Source organism: Dicentrarchus labrax, unplaced genomic scaffold (genome assembly GCF_905237075.1).
Source record: "Dicentrarchus labrax unplaced genomic scaffold, dlabrax2021, whole genome shotgun sequence".
In the NCBI taxonomy this organism is placed as follows: Eukaryota; Metazoa; Chordata; class Actinopteri; family Moronidae; genus Dicentrarchus; species Dicentrarchus labrax.
The window spans coordinates 3308764-3331786 of NW_026136722.1; the positions used below are offsets into that span (position 1 = coordinate 3308764).

General features: G+C 41.7%; 2 protein-coding genes across 4 annotated transcripts in view; both read left to right on the forward strand.

Moving 5' to 3' along the window:
• The window catches only part of myo15aa (myosin XVAa), a 41205-nt gene extending 37160 nt beyond the window's left edge, over positions 1-4045 (forward strand). The window contains exons 60-65 of the mRNA XM_051387109.1: positions 95-255; positions 1022-1155; positions 1253-1386; positions 1868-2001; positions 2357-2497; positions 2741-4045. Coding sequence (XP_051243069.1) covers positions 95-255; positions 1022-1155; positions 1253-1386; positions 1868-2001; positions 2357-2497; positions 2741-2842 — 806 coding nt within the window. The 3' untranslated portion in view covers positions 2843-4045. The remainder of the gene's footprint in view (positions 1-94; positions 256-1021; positions 1156-1252; positions 1387-1867; positions 2002-2356; positions 2498-2740) is intronic.
• Positions 4046-4733: 688 nt separating this feature from the next.
• The window catches only part of llgl1 (LLGL scribble cell polarity complex component 1), a 36244-nt gene continuing 17954 nt past the window's right edge, over positions 4734-23023 (forward strand). The window contains exons 1-5 of one of the 3 annotated variants that reach the window (XM_051387125.1): positions 4734-5107; positions 7795-7892; positions 19876-19957; positions 20070-20230; positions 20467-20613. In XM_051387125.1, the coding sequence (XP_051243085.1) occupies positions 5027-5107; positions 7795-7892; positions 19876-19957; positions 20070-20230; positions 20467-20613 (569 nt within the window). In that variant the 5' untranslated portion in view covers positions 4734-5026. Of the gene's footprint in view, positions 5108-5244; positions 6061-7794; positions 7893-19875; positions 19958-20069; positions 20231-20466; positions 20614-23023 lie in introns of those variants that run through there. The other 2 variants (XM_051387123.1, XM_051387124.1) reach the window with 2 other exon arrangements.

Consider the following 23023-nt stretch of genomic DNA (forward strand, 5'->3'; position numbering starts at 1 on the left):
TGTTATAGAAACTAGAATTACAATGCAAGGCCTCTTGACATACAACAATACACTACAGATAAACAGATAATAACTGAAGTGTGTGTCTGTGTAGGTCAGAATGTGCGTCCCCTGAACAAACGCGAGTACATACTGGACATCGCTACAGAGGCAGAGCCGGTTGACACCAACTACAGTCTGTGGTTCAGAAGAGTCATATGGAGTCTGGCGCTCAAACTTGACAACGAACTCTATGTCACCATGCACTATAATCAGGTAGAGATCTGCTGTGTGAACCAAAGGACGGATGATGTCCTGTTTCTACTTCTTCCTGTGTGACTGGTTTTATGATTCACACTGTCACATGAAGATACAGTAGATATTAAGTCTATAGTCTCTATTGCAGAATTGCAGTCATATGTTCTACTCATAAACCATGGGGAGACCAGATCCACGTCCGTCTCTTTTCACTTTATGGGTTTCTGCAGGGAAAATGTTTCCTCTGTTGAAACATGCATTTTTCCTGTGTGGTTTGCTTGACCGTCAGCTGACGTCAAAAGTACATTTACTCAAGTACTGCAAAATACAATAAAATAAAACTAAAACTTAAATACAAGTACAACAGTAACTACGCTACAGTACACATTGATGCATCAATATTAACAATTGAATAGTGGCACATACTGTATTTAATATAGCAGAAATAAGTACTTTTACTTTAATACTTCAAGTACATTTTGCTGCTAATACTTGTGTACATTTAGTAGGATTTCTCATGCAGGACTTTTACTTGTAATGGAGTATTTTAACATTGCTGTAATACTACTTTTACTTTGGTAACATATCTCTTCTTCCACCAATGGCTGATATCATTTGTTGCTTTGCTAGTTTTGTAACAGCAGCAGACTTCACTTCAAGGTGGCAACTAGCACAGTCTGACAAGGAAGATGTGTCAAGATTTAAACATTTTCTGTCACAAAAAGAGCAGAAACATAAATTAAAATAAAAACAGACTAAACTGTACTCTGTGTCTCTGCTCAAGGTGTTGCCAGACTACCTGAAGGCCTTGCTGAGTGTGGTTCCTCAGGGTAAACCCAGTGAACAGCATATGCAGCAGATTGCCAGACTGGCTGCCCTACAGCACCGTGCCAAGGACACCATCTACCTGCCCACCCTGTAAATATACACACACATGAAACAGGCCATTTGCTGGACGTTCGACACAGTACCATGAATACTTGCTCCCTAACTAACACTTTGTGTGTGTTTTTAGCCGGGAGGTGCAGGAGTGTGTCCCCCCACCTTTCTACAGCAAACAGGGTTCACAGCCGTGGCTGAATATGACAACTCAACACATGCAACAAGTCCAGCCTTTAAACCCATACCAGGCCCGCGCACAGTTCCTTGGTAAGACACCTCTTTATGAGTGTGTGTATTTCTGAGAGTGACTTAAAGGTCCACTGTGTAGGATTTAGTGGCATCTATCAGTGCATTTGCACTCGATTGGCCTTCCCTTTCCAAGCGCGAGAAAGGGTGGCCGCGAACAGCCGTATCTAGAGCCAGTGTTTGGTTTGTTCATTCAGAGCTTCTGTAGAAACATGGTGGCCTCCATGGAAGATGACCCAAGGTGTCTGTAGATAACAACAACTTATTCTAACGATACAAAACATAGTGACTATTATTTTCAGGTGATTATTATATTATATATCAGTTTCTGACAATAGATCCTCCTAAATGTTACACACTGGACCTTTAACAATAGCCTCCATAGAAGCCATAGAAGTATTGAAATGTTGCTCAGTAAAAATATTTCAGTAAAAAACATCTTCCTCAGAACAATGAGTGTGCTGGCTTATTAAAAGTGACCCTTCGTGTGTTTTTTGCCCAGGTCTGGTCAGTGCCTTCCCCATGTTTGGCTCCTCCTTTTTCTACATTCAGAGCTGCAGCTCGGCGTCCATCCATGCCCCCTGCATCCTGGCTGTAAATCTGAATGGACTGCACTTTCTTAACAAAGATACTCATGTATGTCACATCACACATGCACACTGTGCAGCTGAAAGTGTGTAACAGTATGCATTTGAAGCAGTAGTTGCACTCTTTAAACATTGCCTTGATATATTTACATTAAAAGCTAACTAATGCAAAAATTTAATTATTTCAGAACAAAGCATGTGGCTCCATCTGCTGGTTATAGAGTTTGCCTCCATTTTATTACTTAAATAAATATAACATTTCCCTCAATATTAAATCTTGTATTTTTTGTGTATTTTGATATCTGTGTAAATATGTCTGTAAGAGAGTGTTTGTAAGTGTATGTTTCTTGTGATGCCTGTTTGTGTGTGTATTCATTGATTTTTGTGTGATTGTGTATGATTAGGAGGCCATGGTGCGTTTCCCTCTGAAGGAGGTCCAGTCAACTCGCACCCAGAGACCAACTTCAGGCTCCAGTTACCCATATGTGGAGATCATGATAGGAGACCTGCTCAACCAGCGCATCACACAGCTACAGCTAGAGCAGGTGTGTGTGTATGTGTGTGTGTGTGTGTGTGTGTGAGAGAGAGAGAGAGAGAGAGAGAGAGAGAGAGAGAGAGAGAGAGAGAGAGAGAGAGAGAGAGAAACAGATAATGTGTACATATATGTATGTATGTATGTAATTTCCACTGTGCATTTTACTCACCTTAAATGTCATGCTGTTCCTGTATGTCCGTGTGTGTGTGTGTGTGTGTGTTTGTGTGTGTGTGTGTGTGTGTGTGTTTTCCAGGGCCTGGAGCTGTGCCGAGTCATTGCCATGCACATGGAGAACATGTTGTCAGTCAGAGAAAAGAGACTCACTTTGCCTCCAAGTGAAATCACCCTGCTATAGCACAGACAAATCACACTTTATGCCTCATAAATGTACTGTATCTACCTCTAATTTAAAAAATACAATATTTTCATATGTAAAGGTAATGTTTCTGTAATGCGAGGAATGTATGGTTGTAATGTGGATGACATAGTTTGCTAAGCCAGGGGTATTCAGTTAGGGTTGCAACCAACAATGATCTTCCTGATTATTAATCATGAAATGTCAGAGAAGAGACATTGAAAACAATTTCCCACAGCTAAAGTTGTCACGTTCAAATGGCTAGTTTTGTCCAACCAACAGTCCAAACCCCAAATATAGTCAGGGATTATTTCCACACCATGAACATAAATCAGGGAAAGGCATATATAGTTCACTTATCATGACACATGCATCCATTATGTCAGTACAGACCTGTTCCTTGCACACACTTACACTTACACACACACACACACACGCACACATGCCACTGAGTTTAATGCATATATGTGTCTATGAGTAGAAACTGAGAGTCAGATATGGATAAATGTCCTTTCAGACTGAACTCATTTTTTTTTTAGCCAAAACTGTTTATTGTGTCTGCCATGGCTGCTTTTTAGGGCTGAGACTATAATGGATAAGACCTCTTCCATTTACTTTAACAACCCCACTTCAGAAGAATTGTTTTGATTAGCCTTGATTTAAAATTGTGGTTTATCACTGAACAAGGGTAGGAACCCCTGCTGTAGTTGGCTTTGTACATAGAAACTGAAATGTGCGAAACTGAAGAGAATAACTCACAAACTTAAGTATAACCTTATCTTCCCTTTAACAGATGCTTGTGGTTTGACATAAGACTTTTTTCCCTTTAGGCTTTGGCCTATATATGCAGGAGCAGCCTTTAAAATATTTGTGAACCCATAAGATTGTTTTTATTTTTTAACAAAGTTGCATTACAATTTAAAATGAAAACAAGAGAAGGCAGCCACAAGAACCTCAAAGAATTCAAATCAGCAATTCAATTAATTTTCTTATTTTCTTTCCTGTCATGAAATAAAGGGAAAGATACAACAGGGGAAACATATTTTGGGGAAGCACATTTTATCAGTTATCAGCCACATCAATTAATACTTTGCACTAATTAAAATGATTATTTATACTATGTATATATGTTTTATATGTAGCTGTTGTACATAACTAATGCATGTGAATAATGTTGTAAATTAAAGTTTGTAGCATAATTGATTCTGGTGTGTGAAATTGGTTATTTTTTAATGAACAACGTGGGCATCCACAACAAGTTTAATTCTTAAGATAATATATGAAATATATTAAAATACTAATTAACTACAGCAGATAAAATACAAGACAAAAATAGATAAATAGTTAAAACAAATATAAACTGGGTGAATTCTGCAGGGGTTTTAAGATAGACCGACATCAGTGGTTGTTCATAAAATACAATATTATAAATATATATATAATACAAATAAATACAATTATTTATGGAAGGTAAGAATTCTCCCTAATGCAAAAATAAGTTGTAAATATAATAATTTTATAATATTAAGAATCAGTTTGATTATACCAGAAAGTAGTTTATTAATATTAACAAATATTTCAATAAAAGGTGAACAAGTTCCCTTGCTTTGCCTTTATTAACTCTCACTAGCCATCTACTGTCTGTTTGTTTAATTTCCTCCACCGGATTCACCGTTTATCGCCTCGTATTGAGCGGATGCATGTGGAACTTCCACCCGGTGCGTCCCGTGCTACAAACCGAGCACCCCCCTCCATCCAGAGCGCTTTAGCTCTGTGGGCGTTTCCGAGTAAATTGCTCGCAGATTTCTTCGCCCTCATTGGTTAACAACAACGGGGTCCGTGTGAACCGGGAAGAGGGAGCAGCAGCAGCAGCAGAAGGAGGAGGATGATGATGAGGAGGATGATGAGGAGGAGGAGGAGGGTTGCTGTGGTCAAACCCACCACGACCTAAACAGCGCCAGGAGGGAGAGGAGGGAGGAGAGCCGCAGCCCGCAGCAGCAGCAGCAGCGTCGCAGCCCCGCTTTCAGCCTGCATGGGCTAGTCGGTTTAGCTAGCTTAGCATCGTCCGACTACGCCGCACCGCCGAGAAACCCCCGGGTTGTTACCTCAAGTGTTTTCCTCTCCGTCCCATTTACCCCCCCCCCCCCGCCGGCCGGTCCTGTCTCCCTCCTGCCCGGCTTCAAGATGATGAAGTTTAGGTTTCGTCGGCAGGGCACCGACCCGCAGAGGGAGAAGATAAAACAGGAGCTTTTCGCCTTCAACAAGGTAAAGTAACGGGACAGAGGAGACGGTAGGGAAGAGATGGTTGCCTCCTCCTCTTCCTCTCATGCTGCTCCCCCCAAAAACTATCTATCTCAAAACGGGACCAGATATTAAGTCCAGCACTGTGCAGCGTTAGTCCCCGACCGCCCCTCTCTCGGTCGCTGCTTTCTGTTTCCAGATAGAGACTGAGATTAGCTGATAATCTGCTGCTGATGGAGGGACGGACGTCTTTTTGTTGTTGTTGTTGTTGTTGTTGTTGTGTTTGCGGGGGTTCAGTTGTTTCCACGGCGGGGTTAAACTGGCTCTCGCCCCAAACGAGGCCCGCCTTTCAAAGTGAACAAGCCGCGAGAAACCGGGGGGAAACTTCTCCCTTTGCAGACCCCAAACATTGCCGTAATTAACCACCAACAGCAAGATTATGTCAGCGATAGGGATTACCGTGGCTTCACATTAACAGGATTAGTTTGAGTTGCAGGCACTTTGATGCTTCATGTGAGTAGTGTGACCAATATCTCATTCAGATATTGATCAAGATGGCTGTCAGTGTGGTGACTCTTTAACTCTTGTGCCCCCCCCTTTCACCACAACCCTGCAGAGGTATTTATTTTTCTTTCTTTCTTGCTGCTGCTTTTATGGTGTCTTATTCTTGTTTCAGTGTTGGAGGGTCTGTGGGTGAAACCATGAGTGTCAGATTTCATGCTACTCAACTCTGGCACCTCATCCACATGGATATAAAGCAGATCCTGTACAACCCCAGCTTCCTGCAGCCCGAGTTAACATTATCTTCCCCACCGGGCTCAGATCTATTCAGCAGATCAGCTTTCAATGAGCTGCGTGTTGTCAGCTTGACCGCTGCTGTTGCTGAACTGGTTGGAGCTGCGGCTTGGCCAACTGGACCTGCACAGTACGCTTACATAGACTGGTTGAGCTCTGCTGTGGCCTTGAACTCAGGCTAGGTGAGGCCCGCTGTCTGTCTGTCTGCACGCTGTGTCATCATCACTCAAAAAGTAGAGCAGAGTGTCCCGCAGAGCGGGGATGTTTGTCCAAACTTTCTGATGTTGAAAGACACACTGGACGACATGACAAAACGAATTGCACTCAATGAGATTATTTTAGAAATGCAGTGGAAATAGTGGGGTGTAAATGTGGATACATCGCATGTATTAGCTAATTGTGTGTGTGTGTGTGTGTGTGTGTTAAAGTAAATATGTACATGGATTTGACTGATGCATCACTATCTTATTCACTGCAGCTAGTAATGTTAGTATTTCTTTAATGAATAAGTTGTTCTGGGAGAAGAGTATAAAATAACACACAAACCAGCATGTTTACTCTGCTACTGACAGATAAGACTTTAATGGTTTTTTATCTTCATACTTGTCCTGTTTATTGGTCCCAATGAGGTCCATTTAAAGCCTCGAGGTTACTCAAGTAACCCCAGTTCTGTGAGTCTCATTATAATATACATGTTGACATGAAGGGAAGACATTTCCTTTCAGTTGTGTTTTGCAATTTGCAAATGACAGAAATGTGTGTGGGAAGTTCCAGAAAGATTCCAGATTAAGCCAAGATTGTGATGATTTTATTGTGCGGACTAGATGTTTATGTTTTTCGCTTAATGAGAAGTTGCTTCCTGTGAGGATGTCATGCTGTCGAGAGAAGTGATGAGAGGGAGCAGCAGCAGAAGGGGTTTGTAGGTGGCAACAAAATACAGTAAGATGGGCTCCGAATGGATGCAGACTCACAGGCAGGAAGCTTACGATTACTTTCATTATCAGGTCAATAAACTGTCAAAGAAAAATTGTAAATTTCCCAAAGACCAAACTGACAGTAGTCACTAATTAGTCAGTAATTTATTATGAAAATAGTTTTATATTTAGAAATATCAATTTTCTTTTCATTGACTTTTTGACTTCTTGTTGCAGCCCTACATACGAATAAATAAATAATGTCAGTGGCCACAAAGTACCGTTGGCAGTAGTAGAGTGTGTAGGTTGTGAGGGAAGCACGTCTAAAGTCCATGAACTGTTTGTTGCACTGTGACAACACGCACACACTTTTTTTTTTTTTTAAAGGTTTGGCACCAGCTGCCACAACTATCACAGAGGTGGTCTCTCAGCAGGAGTGTTACTTTGATGTGTGTGTGTGATCAGACCGGTACTTTAAAGAGTTAATGTTTTACCTCATATCTGACTCCCAAGCTAAATAACAAATTTCCAAATTTCTAGATCACAGAGCCCGGTCAGGGGTGTTCGGCCACAAAACTTTAAAGACTCCCTCAGCCTCTTTAAAGTGGGCTAAGGTACCTACAGAGTTTCTGTTCTTTTTTCCCCCTCTGTAGATCTAAATGCTTTTCCAGCTGTCTGGTCTCCCCACACGGGCAGAAGGAAAAGCTGTGAATTGATGTTAATCCCATTTAACAAAGTCTGCAGAGCGTTTTAATAAAGCAATTCTGCTGCCATCAGTGCTTTTTAAGAACTTTCCTCTCACTTTATTAAGGGAGTCCTCCCTTTTAGACGCCTCACTGACTGTACAGACGCCCTCACAGACAAACAGCAGGGCGTTTACAGAAGAGGTGTCAAAAAAACAACAACATCTGAGCATTTTCTTTGTCTTCTTTCTGGTGTCGTCTGTTAATCTCTCGTCTGTTTGTCTTTCCCACTCCTTCGTTCTGTCTACCCTTCTCTCAGACTGTGGAGCATGGGTTCCCTCATCAGCCCAGTGCTTTGGCCTTTGACCCCAAGCTGCAACTTATGGCCATCGGGACAAAGTCAGGAGCTATTAAAGTGTATCCTTTTTATTGTCGTTGAGATCACGCAGGTAACCGAGCAAACAAATTATAAAAATGTATTGTGATGATGTTTTTTTTAAGGTCATTTGTTCCAGCAGTCACAGCTGACTGTGTCCTAAAACCAAGCCAACTATGTCTTGAAGGATACAAACTGTCAAAGAAAACCTCTGAGCAGCGGCGGGTAGAGTGCAGAAACAGTTTTTCTTCCGGTTTTGTCAGTTTACCTCTTTGAAGTGCTGCTCTGTTTATCTGTACATCAGCTCTTCAGCGCAGGTGTACACTCTCGCTTTTCACTGTGGGTGTGTGTTTGTGGTTCTTACTGATTCGTTTTTACCCGTATGATATACACTTTTCATACGCGGCCTTACTGTTGCGTAGCTAAAACAAGTTCTGTTACTCATTTGTTTCTTGGGCAATAGAACATTTGAGAACTATCTATTTGAATATGTCAGCTTATAGTGTCTGTACAACTATTCAAAAATCTTTTCTCTGGAAAAGGAAGCAATGTTGTTGGCACATCTTTTTTTATTTTTGAGTTCTGTTTTTACTATTTTTGCAGCCTGCATATTGTTTACATTTTGATGCCTTCATATATTGTTTATTATTATTGGTGGGGCCAAGAAAACCCTATAGAAATAAAAGCTATCAGTATATACAAGATGACATTACAATGTTTTTATATAGTATGGACTCCTGGCAGTAGAATAACCCACTATAAACCTATATAAAGCCTCTGTCATGCAACAACAACGACAGTAAAATACTGTGAAGCTGCTAGAATCTTAAAAAATGCTGGGATACACATATTTGGTCATACCGCCCAGCACTAGCATCCATACACGTTTTAAGCTGTTTAAGGCTAATTGAGCTATAAGTTATTGTCTTTATACCTCATAGGGCTTTTGTGTTTTTTGCTCTCGTGATTTCTCACAGTGCTTTACGAATGTTGAGGAAATACTGATCAGATGTATCTGCAGCAGAGCTGTTTATATAACATCACTCGAGCAGAGCAGTGCATTGCTGTGTGTACTGTCTGTCTCTGTGGGAAGTTGCACCATCTGCACCACTGAACTGAAGAAGACTGGTCTGTTATTCCTGTCTGAATTGACAACATTAGAGGAAAGTTTCATCTTTTTTTTTTTTTTTTACAGTCTGGGCTTTATTTTCAAAGTCTTGGCTTTTATTCTTTTGGGTTATAGTAACATTTTTCTCACAGCAACTAAATGTCTGGTATTTGGTGTCATTTCTAGACAGGAGTCTGGTACAGGAAGCAGCATGAGTGGTGGCAACCAAACCCTCAATTCTACCTTATAATTCAAAGACAAATTAAAGGCAAACATAAACATTATTACAAAAACTGCTGATTACTTGCTTCAGTCTGGCTTAAGGTACTAACTGAAGTAGTGAGCACACGGTTTCTCTATGTAATTGTCTTTTCAGGTGCACTGACCTTGAGTGTAATTTCTGCTCGAGTGGTCTAGATAATCTGGGCAAAGTGGGGGGTTTGTTAACCACCTGCGTGCGTCATCCGACCCCTACTGTTCTCTGTTGTAGTGCTGTCACCACTACCAGATCACTGCAATTAACTTGCTGAGTAAAACATTATCATAACCGATACCGAGCTGTGAAACTTGAGACCAAGACTGAAAAACAAAACATCAACAACATCATTACATACGCTATTAGGCAGATGGCTTTTAATCTTGGAGGGCCCTGAATACCATAAATGCATTTTTGAGCCTGCAGTCAGTGGGAATCTAACCCCCAACCCCTTTGCCAGCGGCAGTGCAAGACTGTGTGTTTGAACAACACAGAATAAGCTAGAACATTGAGTAAAGCTGTACTAGAAAGGAGTATTGGTTTGGCTCGTGAGATGCTTTGCGGAAAAAAAATAATTTTGCTTAGAGCGTCAGTTGTGTCAAAGATTCCAGCTCGACGGCTCATGCAGCGGCCACATGACACAACTCTGTGACATGTTATTGATCTCGCTCATCCCTCTACGCCCGCCAACTCTGTCATTACTGTGGCCGTCCTGTAGTTAATAGCAGGATTACATCAGTCTGCTGCTTCGTTGTTGTAGGTTGTTTTCGTCTTGTTTACCAGTCAAGCACCATCATCCTTTTAGAAAATGAAGAGGTTGGATATTTTAAAGTGTACATTAAGGGTGTTTTGTTTCGCGTGTTTGCCTCACATGTTTCGGGTTTGTCTCGCATGTTTCACGAGCTGCAGCAGAGAGCGTGTAACAGGATTTATCAACACAAACATGCCAACGTTTGAATGCGAACGTAGGTTCATAGCGACTGTTTATGGTTATTTAATCAGCGTGTGTGTGCACATTTATCGAAGGCAGGCTGGCTGTGGTTGTGTGCAGATGCATTCGACTGGAGAATCGACTCTTTGAGATGCAGCTTTCTGAGGGAGAGACACAGGGAGAGAGGGAGAGAGAGAGACTGGTGGTGCCAGGCACTTGCACCCCAGAGGGAGATGAATGGAGGGAGAAATGGAGGAGGGGAGAGATGGAGATAAACAGAGGCAGTGAAGACAAGGGAGTGTAAAGGAGATGGACGAGGGAGGCAAAATAACTCTGCTACACGGCTATACGTACTTTAACAAAATGACTGATACTGTGAAGCTCAGACTAATCATCCTGCTTTTTAACAAGCTCCCAGCTGCTGTTGGAATTTTGTGGAAAGTCAGCATGTATACCCTCAGAGAATATCTGGAAAGTTAACTGAAGAGTCGCTTTGTAGGAGTATAAAAAAATTATTATGTTTCACACATTCATTGAATTAGAAGTGGTTTCCAGACCGGGGTCTTTTAATTAAATGATTTCCTTGAAAAGTACTGGAGCATTTTTATCGATTTAGGCCTAGAAAATCATTCAGTTGAAAGGTAAAATCATTTTTTGTTGAACTTCTCATAACTCTGGCAACCTGAGGAAGTAGAGTCGACATGGCTTGGTTTTTCAGGAGGTCAGAGACCAACAAGGTCAGGCACAACTACAGTAGATCATGTTTTAGCTGTTTTTCACAGCAAGCAAAATTGGAGCGTAAACCATCTTTAAAACAACACAAACGTTCCATCTGGTTTGTGTTGTTCAGTTTAGTATATGGGTGCTCTCTGATTTTCAACTAATGATTGATTATCATTATTGATTGGTCTGTCATTACATTTTTTGTTTAATCGATTATTACGGTAATCTATAAAATGTCAAGAATTAAAAAAATGCCCATTGCAGTTTCTCAGAGCCCAAGGTTATATCTTCAAACTGCTTGTCTTCTCTGACCAACAGTCAAAAATCCAAACATATTCAGGTTGCAATAATATAAAACAAGCAGAAAATCTTCACATATGAACTGGAACCACATATTTTATTTTTGTATTTTTGCTGGAAAGATTCCTGTAAAATGACTGAAACGATTAATCAAAATACTTTCAGATTAATTTTCTGTTAATCTACTAATTGATTTATTGACTAATCTTTTCAGCTGCAATGTCAGTGAGCGATAGACAATAACAAACTTTACCTCAATTTTGTTCTGTAAACCAGGTTCAGTTGGAACGATAGCCTTCATTTTTGTGTCCACATTCCCTGATAATCTCACAGACTCACTGACTTGGGTTTGACCCGGACAAGCTTGCCAGCATACCTGCTAGTACTGTCATATACACACACACACACACACACACACACACACACACACACACACACACACACACTTCCAACCTGCAGTGCCAAATGTGTGGTTTGATTCTGACGCCTGAGCAGTTCAAGAGTAAAGACAAAAAACCGAGGGAAAAAGTTTGGTCGAGCAGACATAAAGTTTGTTGACTCAGTTACAGAGATTGAGTAAAAAATTGATTTTCTTTTATTGTTTGAACTTCTGTTCTCCGTGCTGGCACAATTTCTCCTCCTCTCCTTGTTCACATGTGCTCTCTTTCAGCCTCTTGCTTGAGTTTCTCACTTGTTCTTTCCTTTTTCTCCTTCCCTCGCTCTCCGCATGTTTATAAAGGCAGAGTCATATTACGCCCTGAGAGTTTCTGCAATCGACCACAGACTGGGGCTCAGCAGAGGGAAGGGGACAATGTGGTGTGGAGTTTTTTGTGTATGTGTGTATGTCGAGAGAGATCATGTGTGGGGGTGGTGGGCCGATTCTTTGGGAGTCTGTCTCCTGTCGAAGAATGCATGTTGGGCTGCCCTGGGTTAACCCTCTCCCCGTGTGTGCGCATATTGGGTGAGTAAGTGCTTTGTTGCTGAGTCTAGTCTTAATAAAGGAAGCTTTTGAATTGGTTTCCAAGACAACCAGCGCAGTTGCCGGGGATGAGAAGTGCTTGCAGACTGGAGGGTATTAAAAGTCTGCAGCTTAGCACGTCAGACACCAGAGTTTGTTGGTAGAAATGCATCACTTATGGGCAAAAAGCTCAAAAAATACAGTGTGCAGTATTACAGTACCTGTTAGTAACCCCAACACTAAGTATGAAACTGTGGGCTGCGAGTTTATCTGGACAATCCAGTACGTGCTGAATCACTCTGAAACTTTGTGGCCGTGAAGCTTCAATATCGACAATCAAACAACCGCAGGACGAGCTAATATTTACACACACACACACACACACACACACACACACACACACACACACACACACACACACACACACACACACACACACACACACACACACACAGCACAGCTTTGATCTGTGTGTTTGTGCTTCAGTTGTTAGCTCTCCCTCTGTCTGTTTGACATCCTGTTGGTCACACACACACACCACACTGATTCATCTGATTCTCTTAAGTTGTTACTGGTATGTCTTCATATTTTGGCAGGAGCTGACCAGCACTGTTTGCTGATGTCACAGGGTTGCAGCATGATTTAGTATACGGGAAATCTGCGCTTTCGACGCAGTGAATCATCCGTTTTTGCAATGTCACATAATGTTAAAATCCATCTTTTCATTTCTCTCCTGCACATTGTGTCCTGATAAACTGACTCCTGACAGCTGCTTTAACTTAATGTGAAGGAATCCTGAATTGTTTATGCATCCTCAAAGTCAACAAATTCTTCGTAGTTTGTGGTGAAAACAGTAAATTCCCCATGTGCTGGTTTGTGCCACACAATTTCCTTTCATTGTCACACAGCTACACATTTTCCTGCCCCTTTTTTTTTATTGCCAGCTTTTGATTTGTACCAAGTCAGATTAATTTCTTTTCATGGTTAGCTGCACAGACTGTGGTTTGTGTTGGAGACTAATTTAGAGAAAATACTACAACATGTTATGTTGTGTTCCCTTTTTGTCGTTGGTATTCGATAAATTGAGTTAAAGATGCCGACTCTGATTGACCTTTTAACATTCCTCCCACCCATCACCTCCTTCTTCTCACCCACACACTGCCTACTCTGTCTTCACTTTCTCTCATATAGCACCTTTTCCTCTCACTGCACACTATCTTTAGCCTTCTCGTCTTTTTCTCACTTCTTTTTATCATGTGTCTTCTAACATCGTCTCTCTGTCTGTTTTTGTCCCTCAGTCCACTGACTATGACTTGTTACTCATTGATATTCCTGAAGAATGGCAGGACCCTTTAACCCCCCCCCTTCTGTTCTCTCTGTCTCACTCAACCTCCTCACCCTCCTCTTTGCCTGTCTTTGGTCCGTGCCGGTCCTCCTGAGCCCCCACACCCGTACACAATTACAGACTAATGGACACACTCACACACTCACACACTCACACACGTTGCTCATCCAGTCGGCAACAAGTTGGAGGGGCCTGTCAGTAGCGATAAAGGGTGTGTGGTCTCACTCAGAGGAACAGAGTTGAGGAAGGAAAAAGAAAACATTCACAGACCAATCAAAGTTTGTTTTAAAACAAACAATCCCTGTAGGGATGGGTGAGTGTGAAAAGTGACAGAATATAAAGAAGAAAAGAGTAGTAATGGTAGTGCTGTCTTGGTACTTGCAAGCTGTATCTTTTTAAAAATGTAATGATATTGCCAAAATGAACATCCAATAGTAAGAGATATTTCACTTAAATTCCCAAATGTGAACATCATGGTGGCGCAAGAGGAAAAATATTCATCCACTACGGACTGTGAATGTTCTATCAACTTTGTACTAGTTTGTAGTGTTTTGTTGCTGATTTGACAGTCAAGTATATCTCAAAGGATGATTGCTGCTGGGTCAGAGGGAGTGTGTGTACCAAGCGAGTGGGACAGAGAGGGGAGTGAGGGAGGTGGAGAGGTACTAGCTGAGGGAGAGGATGCAAATGAGACGGGATTGTTTCTCTAGTGGGTGGGTGGAGTTGTTTGGCTTGTCTTCTTGTAGACTGCCTTTTGCCAGACGTCTGAGGAGTTTGTGATTGTGTGTGTGTGTGTGTGTGTGTGTGTGTATTACTACGTGTAGGGAAGAAAGGGAGTTGGAGAAAATGCTTGCAGATGATGCCTCAGAAGTTTAGAACTAAAAACCAATTTGTTGTCTGAAGTTTTGCTTGTAAGGTTTTCTTTCTTTTTCCACTTTCTGTGTGTGGTCAACTGGTACGTGCGTCCCCAGGTCTAGAGAGCCGTCCTTCCTGTCCATTCCTATCTTCTGTCACATTTGTGTGTGTGTGCGTGCGTTAGAGGGTGTGCGGGCTGTTGTCGGTGCCTCCGCTTGGAGGACAATGCCTTCTGTTTGTCTGTATTCAGACCGTGAAATCGCTTTATCCCTGCTAACGCTCTCTCTCTGCATCACCAGGCAATTGCACTGTGTGTGTATGTGTGTGTGTGAGGAAGACACAGTGATTCAGTGATTATGAGTTACTGTAGGCCTCCATTGTGTGCATTTCAGGGTTCTCTGGTGAGCAATGCAGCAAATCTTTGCACGATCCACTCAGAACATGAAGGGTGATGAATGGTTTCTTTGCACTGATCAGCATCGGGTGTCATTCAACAGGTTGCTCAGAGTTTTAAGTCTGCCATGTTGAGTTCTTCTTCCTGAGCCTTTTTTATGTAACTTGTTAAGGAACATCAGGAACATTTATTTTAATACTATCATAATACCATTTATACACTTTGTGTAAATGTGTCCTTGCAGTTTCTCTCACTGCTTTTATGAGTTTCTGTGGTTCATTTTATTAATGCTTTCAATTTTCATTTGAAAATTGGATTGAGGAGGCCTTTGAATTACTGCTTGGAGTCAGTGTTTCCAGCTCTTTGCAGTGTATTGACCTGACTACTTTTATCCTTTGGTGTTACAGCCTTGTGTGTGTCTGTCTGTATGTGTCTGTCTGTGTGTGTCTGTGTCTGCCTCTGATGTTCCTGGCGGGGCATCCTAAGAATTTGCAGCAGTTCCTTTCATCTCTCATTTCATTTTTTTTTTTTTTTTAATCCACATATCTTAAATTTAGGCATATCTTTATGTGGCATGTTCGGAATTGGCAGATTCACCAGTCCTTGATGTCTATCAGAACTGTAATAGGTATAAGAGTTTTTCATCACGCTAGCGGATGTCAGTCGGCCTGTCCACCACTTTGATCCAGACTGAAATGTCTCAACAACTATTGGATGGATTGTGGCAAAATTTAATACATACATTCATGTCTCCCTCGGGATGAACTGTAATAACTTCAATGGAGGGAAATCAGTGGATCACCAGTCAAACTTTTAATTTGTCAAATAGTATTATTATTATTATTTTTTTAATTTTGCTTTATGATCAAACCTACAAAGCTAACATTTCCTTCTGCCTTAGTTGTACTTTGTACTCACTAAATAGCAAATGCTAACATGCTACATTAAGATGGCGAACGTGGTAATATGGCAACAACGTGCCTACAATATACCTACAAGACTGTGACTGCATGTGTTTGTTTACTCAAGCCAATTTTACTTGTTAATACACACTGTGAGGTTTATGTATCCGTGTTTCACAGCCTGACTGTTGCACAGGGTGGGCGGCAGGGTGACACATTTATTATCTCCCTAGTGTGCCCAAAACTATTGACCAATGAGCAGATCCCATGTGGGGGGAAGGTGCTTAATTCAGAGAAGACACACACAGACATACACACACAATTATAATGAGGTTACAGCAAGAGGGACTTCATCTACAGCTGTCCCTAGTGAGGAGGCGATGACATCATTGCCGGGAATCCCTCCACCAGCTGTCCTCTGACATCACCACGACCACGAAGCGTGTATGTGTGTGAATCACATGCCACAGTTGAGTTTTTTTTGTTGTTTTTTTTAGTTGTCTTGATCACACTCACTGTGTTTGTCCTCTCTCCTAATGGCTCTTAAAAGCTTTACCCTGGTTTACAGCTGTTGGACATATTTATTTGGGGTTGTGTGGAATGACAAAGTTTGAAATTGGAGATGTTAGTGGCCTGGTTCCTGTCAGAGGTGCTACAGACCAGCCAAGTGTCAGGGCTCTGACACGGTCTTAAATAGTCATTAGTGGTCTTATTTTTTTTATCCATGCGCTGACAGCTTTCTATGCAGTTTTATCTTGCAAAGCCAGCTTAAATTTGTGGGAGGTGCTGTATAGATTTGTGATAAATGAGCTGTGGTCATTTTTGCATACCTGGGATACACACACAAACCACTGCTGTCCATCTGTCTTCAGTCCCTCTGATGTTTTTAACACAGCTGTGGAACTCTGATTTCAGATGTCAGTTTTCTCATTTCTAACTTTGGAGCCCAACAGTACAATTGTTTCCTATAAGCGATATTGATTTTTTTAGAAGTTTCTAAAGGAGTTATTTCTCCTCAGTTTGCCAACCTTACTTTACGCACCCAATCTCCTTGTTCCACAGCTGTTTGACACATTTTGCAGTTGCGGTTTAATTTTTGCTTTAACATTCGTTCTTTGGTAACATTAAAGCAATAGACATTTTGGGAAATGTGCTTATTCACTTTCTTGAAGAGTTAGATGAGAAGATGAATACCTCTCTTGTTTCTCTCCATTAAATATGAAGCCACAGCTAGGAGACTGTTAGCTTAGCCTAGCATAAAGACTGCAAACCGTATTATGTCTTATGGGGGGTTGAGTGCCAGACTGTTTCTAGGCCAGTTGACGCTGTCAGGAAGTTACTGTGCCTGGCAATGAAAAAGTCCAGCATATAACTCCATGTAATGCCGCAACCTTTCATTTTTACTCTTTTGTTTAATTCATACAAAAACCAATGATACATAACGTGCTAATTGGTGAGCTTTAAAGGTACTGTTAAGCAGATTTTGAAACCTTTTGGAACCAGGATAGCTGTTTTCCTTTTTCCAGTCTTTATGCTATGCTAAGCTAAAACATATTACCCTCTGCAAGCAAAAGAATAACCGTATTTCCTAATATGTTGAACTATTTCTTTAAAGGTCCACTGTGTAACATTTAGGAGGATCTTTTGGCAGAAATGGAATATAGTATTCATTGGTATGTTTTCATTAGTGTAAATCACCTGAAAATAAGATTTGTTGTGTTTTTATAACCTTAGAAAGAGCCGATTATATCTACAGAGGGAGCCAGGTTTATACTGTAGCCCAGAACAGACAAACTTAACACTGGCTTTCGATAGGGCCTTCTGCATTTTGTGTGGGTCTCATGGTCACCGAAGTTTCTTCTACATACTTGGAACGGGAAGGTGAGGCAGGGTGGTTGTAATCAGCAACTACACCACGAAATCCTGCACACTGGTCTTTTAAAGGGTGCATTAATTGTGCTTTATTTAATTTGTCTCTCACTGTGTTGGTCTCTCTCTCTCTCTCTCTCTCTCTTTGTGTGGACTTGTGGTTCATGACACATGAGTGAATGTTCCCCTCACACCTCCACCTCCAGCTGTCTAAGCCATGTGTTATTGCAGTGAATAAAACCAGGGACAGGAAGTGACAACACTGAAGGAATGCTAGTATAACTCTCAGCTGGGCCTCCGGGGAATTAGGAAAGGGAGGGGAACAAGAAAGAGGGATTTAAGTTAGGAGAATAAAGAGGAGGGCAGGTACGTTTCTGAACAGGAGTTGGAGGAAGAAGGGTTACCAAGACCTGAAGGAGAAGAGAAAGGAGACAGCTGAGGAATGTTGGTATTAAAACTCTACTGGACGCCCCAATGGGGAAAACAAGTGGATTCAGGCAGAGATGGGGAAAGGAATTGTAGTTACCTTTCCTCTAACCACAAAGCTGTTAGAAAGTAGTGGAAAGACATTTTAAATAAAGTGTAGAATGCATCACACATCACTGATTTCTTGAGTGTCACACAAGGATTGAGTGTGGACGGATAAAGGGAAAGCAAGGAGGAAAGCAGAAATTAAGATAAGTGGATTTGTATACAATTCTTCCTGGGACTGCAGGGAACAGGACAGAAAAGACCTGCGTCAGTCGAGTAGATATGAACAGGAATGAAAAGAGGAGGACATTGAAAGTATTGAGTTATAATATTTATCTTCTCACAGTAAAAAGTGGATTCATAATAATATAAAACAATGGTGGTAGGAGTATAGAAAATCTGCTTTCTGCACAGTCAAATACAAACATGATAACTCCCCAGATTTCCTCTTATTTTTCTGCATTTTTAATCCACATTCCTAAAGGCTTATGTAAGCAGTGTACTTAAGTGTGTCGGTATTGCTCACAAGTGTGTGTGTGTGTGTGTGTGTGTGTGTGTGTGTGTGTGTGTGTGTGTGTGTGTCTGTCTGTGTGTAGCTGGCTTCTAGCGTGTGTGCTAATTTGCAGTTTAGACCAATTTAGCCTAGTCGTGTCCACGGCGTCACAGTTCTTGATTGCAGCTTTTATTTTGTCAGCTCAGCTTCATTTACTGGACTAACAAAGAGAGTACTCTGTGAAGATTGCCGTTGATTTTACACACACACACACACACACACACACACACACACACACACACACACACACACACACACACACACACACACACACACACACACAGAGTGGTGGTTTGGAGGATCTGCGTCATCTGGTGTTGGTAATTGCTGTGAGCTTTGTTATAGTGTTCTAATTTCTCCCCTACTATTAGACCTAACTAGTGCGTTTCTTCTGGTTTACAGTTCAGAATTACCAGTTTAACAGTTCATAGTCCTCCCAGTCGTGTGTGTGTGTGTGTGTGTGTGTGTGTGTGTGTGTGTGTGTGTGTGTGTGTGTGTGTGTGTGTGTGTGTGTGTGTGTGTGTGTGTGTGTGTGTGTGTGTGTGTGTGTGTGTGTGTGTGTGTGTGTGTGTGTGACATTTTCTTGTTTCATGTTAAAGTTTTGACACATCTGCTGTTTACTTGACCAAACTGTCATAACATACAAGCAGTGCATATTTTTAAACCATGATGACAGTCTGACTGGTAATCCTGACAGTGTTAGTGCAAAGCTTCCAAGGAGGTAGACTGAATAGGGACAGTAAAAATGATATTTCAAGAAGAAGTGGTGTAATACAATGTGTCTCTGTTGGATTTTATCCAGTAAGAGGAGGTGGGGAAACACGGTGTACACATGTACAGTGTGTACTATTGATGTATAAATATTGTTCATGGTGGCGTAATGCACTACATTTTGTGTGAAATGAGCAATAAATGCCTCCATCTTCTCGTATTCACATTTCTTGATATCGTTTCTTATTAGAGACAGTCATATTCCACAGCACATTATTAGTACTGATGTACTGAGTCGAAGAATATTATAACCGGTTATGCGAATACTGCAGAGTTATAAGCAACCCATTAGTGTCTCTAATGGGTTCTGTATATACACAGTCTTGTCACTGCATGTACTGTTATACTACATATAAAAAGACTCCCACACTTTGTATTACTGAGATAACTGTCCTTGTCCCGCCTGAAATTGGCTAGATCCATTAAATTATTGCCAAAACACACGGCGAGCGCACACAGCTGAGTTGTGGATTTGCTGCATGTGCTGGCTCTGGAGACCTCTAAGCTAATGTATAGCTCCGTTAGTCTTGCCACTGTACAGCGTAAAAGTTTTCTCTGTTGTGAATTTCCTTGACGGAACCCTTGCAGCTACGGGGCCCCTGGTGTGGAGTTCACAGGACTACACAAAGACACCACTGCTGTCACACAAATCCACTTCCTGCCTGGACAGGTAAGCTCCATGCTGCTTGTTTTCTGACTGCAAAGACCCCTGTGTGACGAGAAGAGAAAAGATGAGAGTGGTGGCCATAGTAATGTGTGACTTTTACTTTGCTCTGTAACAGGGCCGCCTGCTCTCACTACTGGATGACAACACGATTCACCTGTGGGAGCTGGTGGCCGGGACCCCTAGAGATGTGGGCGGGGTTAAGAGAGAGGGCGTGATCTGTCTACAGGAAGTGGGCAGCTACAGCCTTCCAGGAAGACCTGGCATTGAGAGCTGCAGGTACAATAGAGCCTGTTCATACAGCTTTAGATCATTCCTTTTTTCAACCAAATTTTTATTGTTATTATTATTTTTATTATTATTCTTTTCTTAAACTGGCTGGTTATTAGAGAACCTTGCGATTATGACAAAATGTCTGAATTTGTCACCAGAAGCAAATGTGTCACGTCTTGTTTTTAATTTAAATAAATCTTCACTCTACTCATTTTAACACTACCTCCTCCTCTTCTTCTCAGTGCCACTCGGGTGACCGTCCTCCTCTTGCTGAGGTCATGTGACCTGCTCTGCATTGGAACAGAAGGAGGGGGCGTGTACTTTCTGGAGTTGCCTCGCCTCTCACTGAAGGACAGCCAGACGCTGCTCCAGGATCAGGTCACGCAGAGGTGAGACTGTCACGTGAATGAAGATCAGTGAATAAAAAGTAAAATGAAATGGAATATAGAGCCAAGTAAGGGTTGATCATTGTGAAGTGCATCCCATGTTAATCCTACGCAGTTTCTCCCTTTTTATTGCCTGAAATTCTCTTCTCGACTCAGTCTTCATCCCCTCCTCTCCATCCCTCTCACAGTATGTCTTCTTTTAAACACTAAACACTCCAGTTTCCTCAGCTCACAGCTCCAGCTGAGCAGGTCGGACACACACGCACAGAAACAAATATCCCTATTGACCCTAGCAGCAGCAGGCAGGTCAGGGTTGTGTGGTTCAGGGACCATGAGAACAGTCAGATCTGCTGAACGCTGTTTGGAGAAACACTGAAAAAAAAAAATTCTCTTTGCAGTTTGTCAGGTTGTACTGAATAATAAGTTTCTGGATGTGGTTTGAATGAGGAGCACTGAATCAGAGGAAGGTAATGGTGTTAGAATTGGAACAGAACTGAGATGTAGAGGCATTTGTTTTGGGACATGGTTGCATTGGATATGTACAGGAAATCTTGTGTGTGAATTTGATCAGATGTTTTGAGGCGAGGATGAGATAAAAAACAGTGCAGTACAATAAAATACCTACAGTATGCTGTCAATATCATTAAAGTTGAGCTTAATAAGCAGCAAACCTGAAAACCTTTTTCTGAATCAGCTTCTTACTATAAGTAATGTTTGAGTTCTATATGAACTCAACATTTTCTGCTAAAGTGACGCATGATACATTTCTGTATTTGTGATTTTATTGGTGCTCTTCTCACTAGTTTGAATAAAGGGAGACTCAGTTGACCAAAGGTGATGTCACATACATCTGTGTGCCAATCAGGATTTAGCAACATTTGATTTAATTGTTGCAGGCTGCTTGCTTCTGTTGCCAGGCCACTGTCAATCAAATCTGATCAGTCCACACCCACACAGTCCTGAAGAAGCAGATTAACTGAGATTTGTCTAAATAAATAATAATTAATCATTAACATTGATTATTACTTATATAGACATGAGCATTAAACGTAATAAAGACAAACTTTAGGTTTGAAACAAAGTTTTCAGGGGTTTTAAACCTTCAAAAAGCTCTTTGGTAGTCAACTAGATTTCAGTCAGTTGGCTGCTATTGTGAACTGAAGTATTTAGTAGCTGTGCGAATTGCTGATGCATCAGTTGTAAACACTGCAAACTTACATAATGTGGCAAAGGGGAATGGCTCATAATTCATAATATGCCAAAACAGTGGAAAACTGCCCAAACAAAGAGGGACTGTGGTCACAAACAGGCCAATACCAACACCGGGTGAAAGAAGTGTAATTGTATCACTGCAGGGCTATTGTGTTGTGTGGTGTTTCTGTTATTTTGTCCAGCCCCTCAACATTCATGCAGTGTAGTGTGCAGCCATGTACGAGAGTGCAGTGAACTGGAGCAAAACACAGTGTGAGTGGAGCACAGGCACCAGACCTTCAGGACAAACTGCAGTTTTGTGTATTTTAACATGAGAAGGAAACCTAATGGGAAATAATCCTGCTACCTCACACTGCTACAAATATGTACAAACTCTGTAATGTTATTTTACATTTCACAGAATGTACTTTCTTTATTTTTCATGCTGCAGCCTTCGTCGCTGCATTGCTGTGTCGATACACTGGCAGAGTATCGCAGAGCTTCTGTGTGTTTCTTTCTCATTCCTCTGTGTGACTGTCTGACTGGTTGACCAAACCCCTCATTAACCAGGCTTGTTTAGGGAAGTGGGCAGAACTGAGGCCTAACGAGGGCCCTGATAAGGCTTGTGCGTGTGTGTGCGTGTGTGTGCGTGCGTGTGCGTGCGTGCGTGTGCGTGCGTGTGTGTGCAAAGGAGGGAAGGTTTTAGACAGTGAGGCTTTGTACAGATTGCCAAAACACAGTGTTCCGGTTGGGGAAGTGTTTCAGCTGAATCTCCACACACACACACACACACACACACACACACACACACACACACACACACACACACACAGGCTCATCACCGGGACTCTGTAGCAGGATGCTGGATTCCCTAAAAATACTTGTGAACGGAGAGACGGAGACAATGGAATGCTTTGTCGGGAATGTTTCTGCCTCGGTGCTTCCGGAGAGGATCTTCCTCACTGAACACTACCACAGTAGTCAGAAGGGGGTGTGTGTGTCTGTGCGTGTGTGTTTGTCAGTCACAGAGGCTAACCATCTCTTTTTGCAATGATCTGTCGCTGCCTAGTCTGCAGCAGAGAGCCCAGAAAGCTGCATTGCCCTCTTCTCCTTCCCTCTGTTTGTTTCTTTTCATTTTCTCTTTCTTTCTTTCTTTCTTTCTTTCTTTCTTTCTTTCTCTCTCTCTCTCTCTCTCTCTCTCTCTCTCTCTCTCTCTCTCTCT